The sequence below is a fragment of the Nestor notabilis genome, unplaced genomic scaffold (assembly GCF_000696875.1).
Source record: "Nestor notabilis isolate BGI_N333 unplaced genomic scaffold, ASM69687v1 scaffold5008, whole genome shotgun sequence".
Classification (NCBI taxonomy): Eukaryota; Metazoa; Chordata; class Aves; order Psittaciformes; family Psittacidae; genus Nestor; species Nestor notabilis.
The window spans coordinates 45259-54567 of record NW_009941383.1 but is presented as its reverse complement, the minus strand read 5'-3'; the positions used below and the strand labels follow the sequence as shown (position 1 = coordinate 54567).

Genomic DNA, 9309 nt, shown 5'->3' with positions numbered 1-9309 from the left:
GAGGGCCTTTTCATAATGACATTAACCAAACTGCAATCTATACTTGACATATGATGCTCAGAGCTGGGTCCCAAACCCACCTTCAGGGAACCTGAAGCTTAATGAAAGCCTCAGCATCTGCAGTCACAGCCTGGCTCACAGAAGGGTGAAAGCAGCACGTTCCCACTCACAGCAGCAACCCCCACCTACATTTCTTCCCTTCAATCACTAAGTGTGAAGCTGATAGATTCCTACCCCTAATTTCTCTCAGTTATTTAGAGTGCTAAAGAGGCAACAGACATTTTTGACATGACACCCCAATATTTGGCAATGCAACTGCTCTTTCTTGCTGGAAAGGCTTGATGTGCAAAGCTCTGCATACCCATATTGGCTTTAACTCATCGAGTCTGTGGGGTTATTGGTGCTAAAACAAGGCTTCCCTCTGCCCTTACCATTGACTACACCAGAGCTAACACTTCAGGGAAGATCAGCATGTCCCTTTCCAAGTATTAAACAGGAAAGTTGTTCTACTCATAGCCTGTAACAGTGAAGGGAAACCAGCCCTATGCAATGCATTCCTCCCTTGCAGATAGAAGGGGATGAAAGGGCCAGGTACCCATACTTACCAGGTGGTGAAGGAAGCTGGTTCCTGCTGTGTTGGTTGTGCCAGTAGAGGAGGTGGCAGACTTTCTCCTGCAGCAGCACATGAAGCCCAAAGACCAGAAACCACTGGAACAATGACTTCTGCAGAGCATCTCCTCTGCTGCCAGGTCCCAATAGCAGCTATTGCCATCCCACACTGCCAGCCCTGCGACTGCCTTTTTCCAGAAATATGGAGGCATGGCCCATCCTGCACCCCAGAACTGTCTCGACAGCCTCTCACCAGGCCCTTGCACAGCATGGTGCCTTCCTCTGGCAGCCAGCAGAGGTTTCACTGGTGGACAGACACAACCAAAATTGTTCCAGAGGATGTTCAGATGCAAATAGCTGCTGGAGCTAAAGAGGCAGGACAGTGGTGGCAGAGGAAGGGGACAGCTGCTGCAGACTTAGTTGACGGAAAGCAAAGCTGTGGGGCACCTTCCCAATACTGCTAGACCAAGGGAGAAGCTGCTTGTATTTCTGGCCCACCACATCCCAGTTTGGGAATGACCAGGGACCATGGTGTTGGAGAGACAAACACTCCTACACTCCCCACAACCAAGTCATCTGGCTTCAACCAGCACAGCTCCCCAGTGAGCTACATGGCCAAGGCAACCTTCTCTATCCTCCCTCTCTACATCTCTTGTTTGCTGCCTTACTTTAAGAAGGGAACTAAATTATTTAGGAGCTGACAGAGAAGTTAACCCAGGAATTTCTGCCCATTAATCACTCCATACCATGCTCTGGGGTTTTTCTTTGTTTAAGCTACAGAGAAATGTGGGGCTGGGCAATCCCTGTCTTGGGAGAGAAGGCATTCCACAATATTTTGACATGACAGGACTTTATGAAATACAAGATTTTACAGTAATGGCATAATGGTTGCGTATCACGCTGTAACAGGGGATAACACAGCACTGTGAAGCTTGTCAGCAGTGGATCAGCACAAAGGAGTATTTGAAGTTTGCATGACAGCAGTAGCTGCCAAGGTTGAGGATGCTATAAGTACAGGGAGGACTCTGGAGCCACTGGTCCCAGAGAACCCAGGGGAAGCTTTAGCATGAAGCCACGTCCCCACAAGATCCAGACTCTTTGGAAACCAAAGGCAAAAAGCAATGGAAAGAAAGAGCCCTGGAAGGAGTGTTTCCAACACAGAATGACTAACTTAAAGTGGCTTGGCTGGCCACTCAGAACAACTTCCCTCTTGCCTCTACTGAGATAATTAAGGTTAAAAACACTTAGTAAAAGACCTGCAAACTTAAAAAAATTAATATGCTTTCTGCAGTGCACCAGGATTTCTCTCTTCTTCATCTTATCAGAAAGTCTCCTTTGCCTCCCTCTGTAAGAAAACTGCCAGAGCCAAAGCTGCAGCTGGCCAGACCACAAGACGGGAAGGAGAAGGTCCTCCACGGCTGGTAACACCAGGGTGCTGAGTGCTGGCAACTGGAAAGGTGCTCAAAGGCACCGAATGCAACCACAGCAAGCACAAAGGGGAGTTCCTCATGTCTCAAGCTTTTACTGCACAGAAGGAGAAATAAATAATCTAAAGGCTGAAATAATTAGAGATGAAAGGAAGGGAAAGGCAGTGATTTCCCCCTCCTGGTAGCACCAGAACTGATTTGTGGTGCTGTGGCTTGCCTCAACCCAGACCCCTCCCTCGCACCTCTACAAGTCTCTGCCAAGACTGCTGCCTGCAGTCAGGACAGCACTCAACAGAGGGGTTTTTCCCTGGGAAGCAGAAGTGGCAGTGATGGGCGTGTCCATGTTAGACCTTGCCCCACAGCCACTGCTCACCAACCCTAAGGTCTGCATAGGAAATCCTGCAGCATCCCCTTATGAATCTCTGCAAATCGCAAATCACACCAGCGGGAGGAATGGCCCCTTGCAGGAGCTCACTGTGGGATGGGCTTTAAGCAAAGATGAGGCTAAATGTATTTTGTTAAGGCACTTCTGAACCATCTATTCCTTCAGCCAGGAGATACTCTTATTTGGACCCAGCTATGCTGTCAGGTCCCAGGTATCACATCAGAAAGGATGTGGGAAATTACTATGAAGAGCTGCTAAGACATCATTTCACAGTTTTACAGTAGAGGTCATCATACTGCGTTACTGCATTTAAAATGTGTGATTCCAATTGTGAATGTATTTCATAATCTTCCTGAACTTGCTACTGATTCTGGCCTATTGTCTAATGCCTTAAAGTACTTTCTAAGACCTTGAAATGCCGAGGTAGAAGATTACTGTATTACAAGCAGGCAGATTCATGCCGAGAGGAGAAGTGAATTGACCCAGAAGGATGTATCCATCCATGGCACAGCTGGGCATGGGGCACTGGCTCCTGCTAGTGAGGCCATCACTCTCAGGCACAAAGCATCCTTGGTCACCCAGAGGACATTTGAAATGGGGTGTTGCACACTTTTATAGTGGCAATGGTCTTTAGAGCTCAATAGTGCTTATAACTGAATTCTTTGAAAGGATTATATTGTTCTCAGTAACTCATCACTTCCCTGGACCGGCCCTTTCTTTTCCATTTTTTTCCACATTTTGGATAAGATCTGAAACGCAGAAATGTCGTGATTTGCATAAACAAACAACCCTCAAATATATAATAACTATTAACATCCTTTTCATATATATTCTAGTATTTCACATGGCACTATGGCAGCCATTAGCATTTCTAAATGCTTTTTGAAGTGACGGCTTGATTTCTTTTCTGTGTCCTTTAGTGGAATCGATTCCCAAACTCCTCTCTGCTGATAAGTGAGGACTGGTGATAGCGGTCCCGAGAGGCGAAGTCTGCATTCTCCTCGGTGAGCTGTGTGGTCTCCATGCCAACTGTTGCAAAGGACGGTGTCACCACGATCTGCTCCTTGGGAGATGGCCTTCTCCTGCAAACAGAGAAGCAGAAGCGTCTACATCACCCCTTGTTTCATATCCATTAGCAGTTGCGCTCTCCACTGCGCAAAGGCGGCAGGGCACTTTGAGAAGAGGCTGAATCCTTCCCAGTGCCCTTGGGAAGCATAGAGCTAATCTGAAAATATTTTTCTTAGAAGGCACACAAAAATATACTCCCTTCCTCCAGCAAACACTGGAAAACATATATTTTCTTAACAAGTTTCCTCTTTGGATGCTGGCTAAGGCAAACACTTTCCACACTGTGCAGAAGAAGGAACATGAAACATTTCTAATCATAGAATCCTAGAATCAGTGAAGAAGACCCTTCTTAGAGTTCCCTAAGCTTTATTGTACAATCATTTTTGTAACTCTTTCAAATGAAAGAGGAGATCTTCCTGCAATTTCTTTATCCCAGAGGCTGATTTTAAGAAAACTTTCTTGCACATCTGCAAATCAAAACTGTAAGAGCTTATAGCACTGATTCAGACCTCATGGAGCGCCTAAGACCCTTAGAGGGGCATCAAGGATCCTTGGTTGCCTCCAACTCTCTTGCAATCTAATGGGATATTTTTACCTCCAATTCATTAAAATACTTTGCCTGGATTTCAAGAAAAAAGAGCTTAGAAGAAAAACCTGTAAATTACTTCAATGCATTTTCTTCCAGTGTAGTAAAGGTGAGCTTTAAAATGACCCACCTGACCCCCAAGCAGAGCCAAAATTGTCTTTGTACCAGCACGAGCAGGAGCCCTGGCATTAAGATAAGGCAAACAAAGTGGCTGCATGACCCAGAGATTGCACTTGAGGAGAGACAAATAGGATCCGTTTCTGCCTTGGGCACTCTCCAGCTCCCCACTCAGCTTCCTTGCCAGGATCGTTGCTCAGTGATTGCACTGAGCAAAGCTCTAAGGACTATGTCAGTCTGGTAACCTGTAGGATAAATCCCCCTGCGACAACAGCACCTCTACCCACAAGAAGCAGGGCTGCCTCTCCAAAAGGAATAGTTTGTCTTTTCCATACATGGTAATTCTCCATGAAGCCTCGCATCTCAACCAGCCTTCCACAGGGAACCTCTGACAATGGGCAGGAGACAGGGCTGATGGACAACCTATGGACAACCAAGAGCTGCACCAAGCTAAAATGACCTGCCATGGAGACGTAGAAGTCCCATCAGCCCCAGCTTCTCTCCCAAGCCACCTCTGCTTCCAAAGGCATGTGGCCATGTTATAGAGACTGTGGGCAGAGGCAGAAGCTGGCAAGACAGGCATGTGCCAACATACTTAAGTGCCTGGACTGTCATTTATTTTAAAGGAGCCATCAAATTTGCACATATAATTCCTGGCAGCTCATCTTGTGCAGCCCTTATTACAGTGACCACACATTGCAACAAATAAACCCAACCCAACAGACTGAGAACCTCAAACCCCATTGCACTGCAGAGGCGGTCATGCCCTGCTATGGGAATCACAAACATAATGGAATTAATAATTAATAGCATCAAAACTAGATTAACAAATCTAGTTAATATCCAACCAAACAAAACTCTTAAGGTTCTGGGAAGTAAAATCCCAAGACAATGCTACTGCAGTCCCATGCAAACTCAATACTGAATGGCTCCTTCACTGAAGACTTCGTTTACTGTATTTGCCCTGTAGCTCTTGCAGCTTCCTCCCAAATTTCCTCTCTGAAACTTGAGCACAGCTGCCATGCATGCCTGTTTCACCACTACCACAGAAATTTACTTTCAATAAATGGTGGTAGAAGTGATGGAATCTCCCATTTCTCATTTCCTACCAGATTTTCCAGTTCAGTCTGTGCCATAGAGGTTGAGCAAAGACCTTCTGGGGTAAGATAAAACTTCAGGCAGCAAGATACTTGACATCAGCTGACATGTCCACACACAAGACAGAGGAGACTCTCCCCCACTTACACAGCCAGCCATATTCAAGGCTAATGGAAACAAGGAGTTATTTTTGCCATTAAGTGAGAATAACTTTGAGTATGCAAGAAGGGCCAGACAGACTGGTTAAGGTAACAGGCAAGTCAATTCTTCCAGCCCTCTCTGTGCACATTAGCAGGCCACAGGAACAACAATCACTGCCTCTCTCACTGCCAAGTGACTGGTACCAACCTGCGCAAGGTGATCAAAACCGACTTAATCCAGCCAAAGAAGCTGAAATTCGCTGCTGCTCCTACAGAGAAAAGGCACAAGAAGTCAGTTCACTGGTAATTCTCTTGTAATAGCATCACACCACTGAATTTTTTGCATAAAATCTCAAACCAAACTTGCTTGTTACTAGCTTTCAGTACCCAAAGATTTTCATGATGGTGAGAACACTCTTGCAGTCTTCCCACACACGGTGGCTTTTAAGCCATTTTCAAGAAATGAACACAAATTCCCCATGGAGAACAGCTATCCCTTCCCAGACCAATGGCTTGTTAAACCCCCGTAAAGCCATGAGCACACCATAGACATCCACTGCAGCACCTTTTCCTCCCCAGACTGCAAATATCATTCCCACTGCAGTGATGGGCAGATGGGAGGAGCCATCAGCAGACCTCAGCCAGGGTGGCTGTGGTCTCACCATGCACTCCTTGTCTGACCCCATGGAGAGCTGTCTTAGTTTATTATACCAACACTGATTTCTTCTCATCCCAATGTAGCTAGTTTCCTGAACTGGCTCACTGCAGGGGCAGGGAAGTGCCAGAGCTGGCAGCAAAGGCAGCAGGAGAAGATTGCGCTGAGGGACAGGGAAGAGACTAGAGGCCCAGCAGCGCCTGCTGGATTTGGCTTAGGCTGTTGAGGAGGAAGAGAGAGGAGAAAGAGCATTTCTGCTCCCAAGGTCTTTATCTATTCCTTAATCCAAAGCACCTCTCAAGGTAGTGTCTCCCACCCTTTACAGACAAAAGGGTCATTCAGTCCTCTGGAGAACATACTCACAGATTGTTGGATGCTATGTGACTACAAAATAACGTTCACTCACAGCCAAATAAAAAGCAGGCTGAGCTTTGAGTGTTCGTTTCTACTTTTTCTTTGCCATGCATTGTTTTGCTGTATGCATGGGAATGCATGTGCAAAAGAAACCAAGAAAAAATATCTAATCATGTTGCTATTTCTCAGATCCCCTTCCAAAATCCTCTACATACTGACTGAGAAATTCTTTTTAAAGTCATTTTTGGTACATATTTCAAAAGCAGATAACAGAGATACAATACAATGAATACATAAAGGCAAAGTCCAAAGTCTGAAAACATGATTTGTGTTACATGGGTCCATAAAAAACTGTTAAAACTTAGATATATCTCAAAAGATACAAATTAGCAAGTACTATCCACAGTCTCAGCTCTTTTCTACTATTCCATACAAATACATAGAAGTCATGTAAGAGCCGAAGGAGAAGAATGGTTGAGCAATGTTTTGATGGTTACTGAGTGACAACTACTTTTTGGTTTCTCATCATCTGGGTTTCTGAAATCTAGTACCTACTTACCTGCTGCCTAATAATCTTTCATCTAAATAAACCTGGGCAGCTATTTCTACATTGCCTAAAAGGCATATGAACTCAGGCTCTTTTGACTTCTCCCATCTTTGACAAAAAATTGCACATCCACACGTGCAGGTACTTACAGAGATGCATGCACCTACGTACGTATGTATGCACCTACATATGTATGTATGTATAAGTACGTGAGTACGTGCACACTATGTGCACATCACCCTCTCCCTTCAGAGACACAGAGCAATGCAAACCCCTCCCATGGCTGTGCTAAGGAGCTGTAGGCTCTCATGAGCTGCTTTCTGAATGTGCTTCACTGTTTAATTTTGAACTTGTTTAAGCCGATCACATGCACAGACCTTTTTAATACCCTCTGCCTTAAAGTATTTTCCCAGATTACATTCCCAACATAGTCAACCTGTTCAGTTCTGGAATCAAAAGGCTCTCTTGTTCTGCAGTTATGAATGCTGAGATTTAATGAGATACTTGTCATAATTCCCATTTTTTCTCAGGTGGGTTTAGATTAAGTTTATTAAAACGTATTTACAGTAGATTTTTCTCATTGCTGTAACACATTTACAATCTGCCACCCCTGTTAAGTATCTGGTTTTGCCATTTCAAGTACATTATAATGAAGCAATAAGCACAATGTTCAAACTATCAAACCAATGCTAGTAACAGTTAGAATCCAATATAAAAATAGTCAGAGAGAAAATTTATTAAAAATAGCAACGAAACAAAACTTCATCATTCACTGTGTCACCTGCATATTAAACACCAGTCTCAATCCCCCATTAAGTTAAATTAAAGCTTAATGAATTTTTATGCAGATTTAATAATACAGGAAAAAAAAATACTCACCAAGGGGGAGGCCTGGGCTCACTTGGCCAATGTAGAAATACACAATAACTGCAGCACCCAGGCTGATGAGGGTGTAGATCCACTGAATCACAAACATTATGATGAGGGACACGATCGCCTATTGGGAAGACATGGTTTGGGGTTACCCCAGACTCTGTAAGCTCACATGGTGATGACAGCCTGACAGTGCTTTTTCTGCACAGCCCAGCAGCTCCAATGACCTCCTGCTCTGGCCCTGCGGGAGAGCTGGCAGTGCAGTGCCTGGGGATGACTGTGCACCTTCAGACACAGCCTGACATTGGGTCAGCAATTTCATAGAGTCATAGAATAGTTAGGGTTGGAGAGGACCTTAAGATCTAGTTCCAACCCCCCTGCCATGGTGGGGTTTTGTTCCTCAACCTGGCAAAAGGAGCTTGCAGTGCCACGCTAACAGAAATTCTTTAAGAACTGAGGCAGTGCTGGATCTTTCAAGTTCTTATGAGAGCATCAGTAAATGCTGGGTTTGTTGGTTTTTGGTTCGGTTTGGTTTTCCAGAAATGCTGCACCTTCATTTTAAATGCATACAAAACCAGTGCTTCAATGGCATCTCTGCACCTTCGTATTTCTCAGGGTCTTCTTGGCAGTGTTGTGTAAGAGATATGCACAGTCAGGACCCAGGATGCAGCCACTTGGAATTATCCTGATGACTGTTTCCTTTTAGGCATCTCCCTTGTAATGTCCCAGGATGGGGACACAACAGACGCTCTCCTTGCACAAAGATGCCAGCTGCAGCCATGTGGGTAGATGGATGTTCTTGGGTTTTGGTGGCTAAGGCTGGTGATGCAGCAGGACCCCTGGGGAACCATTATCATCTCCTGCCTGCAAAACACTTCACAGCATGTGTTTTTTTTGCCACACGCAGAGCATTTCCATCCAGTTTTATCTGAAAAGATTTGGTATGACATGGCTGAGATTTCTTGGTAGTGAGGTTCTTGTGTTATAAGAAGCCTCATTCGGGCTCACTGTAAAAAGGAGGGACAGCACAGGTTTACAGTGTCATCTTCAGCAGCATGAAAGGAAGCAGCTTTCAGTGAGCTACCTTGAGTCCTAGAGGCAGCATGGGTCTCTGCTTGGGCTACTCTAAGAGTAGTCCAGAGACTTACCAACTCAGGTGACAGGTTTGGCTGAAAGGGCACACGAATGTGGGCAGAGGTAACACCTTCATTGGCAAGGTTAGAAAGCATGCAAAGAGAGAGCTAAAAAAGCTCTAAGAAAGCCCTGCAGAGAAGGACTTGGGGTTTTGGTCTATGAGAAACTGAATACGAGCCAGCAGTGTGCGCAGGTTAGATATAAGGAAGAAGTTCTTTACAGTGAGGGTGGTGCGGCACTGGAATGGGTTGCCCAAAGAAGCTGGTAAATGCTCCATCCCTGGCAGTGTTCAAGGCCAGGTTGGACAGAGCCTTGA

The 9309-nt window shown here is 45.1% G+C and overlaps 1 protein-coding gene across 1 annotated transcript in view; it reads right to left on the bottom strand.

Annotated features, from left to right (window-relative positions):
- Positions 1-3337: 3337 nt before the first annotated feature.
- SLC12A8 (solute carrier family 12, member 8) overlaps positions 3338-9309 on the bottom strand; it is a 47532-nt gene continuing 41560 nt past the window's right edge. Inside the window, exons 11-13 of the mRNA XM_010020854.1 lie at positions 7866-7983; positions 5639-5699; positions 3338-3500 (exon numbers count right to left, since the gene is read on the bottom strand). Of these exons, the coding sequence (XP_010019156.1) occupies positions 3338-3500; positions 5639-5699; positions 7866-7983 (342 nt within the window). The remainder of the gene's footprint in view (positions 3501-5638; positions 5700-7865; positions 7984-9309) is intronic.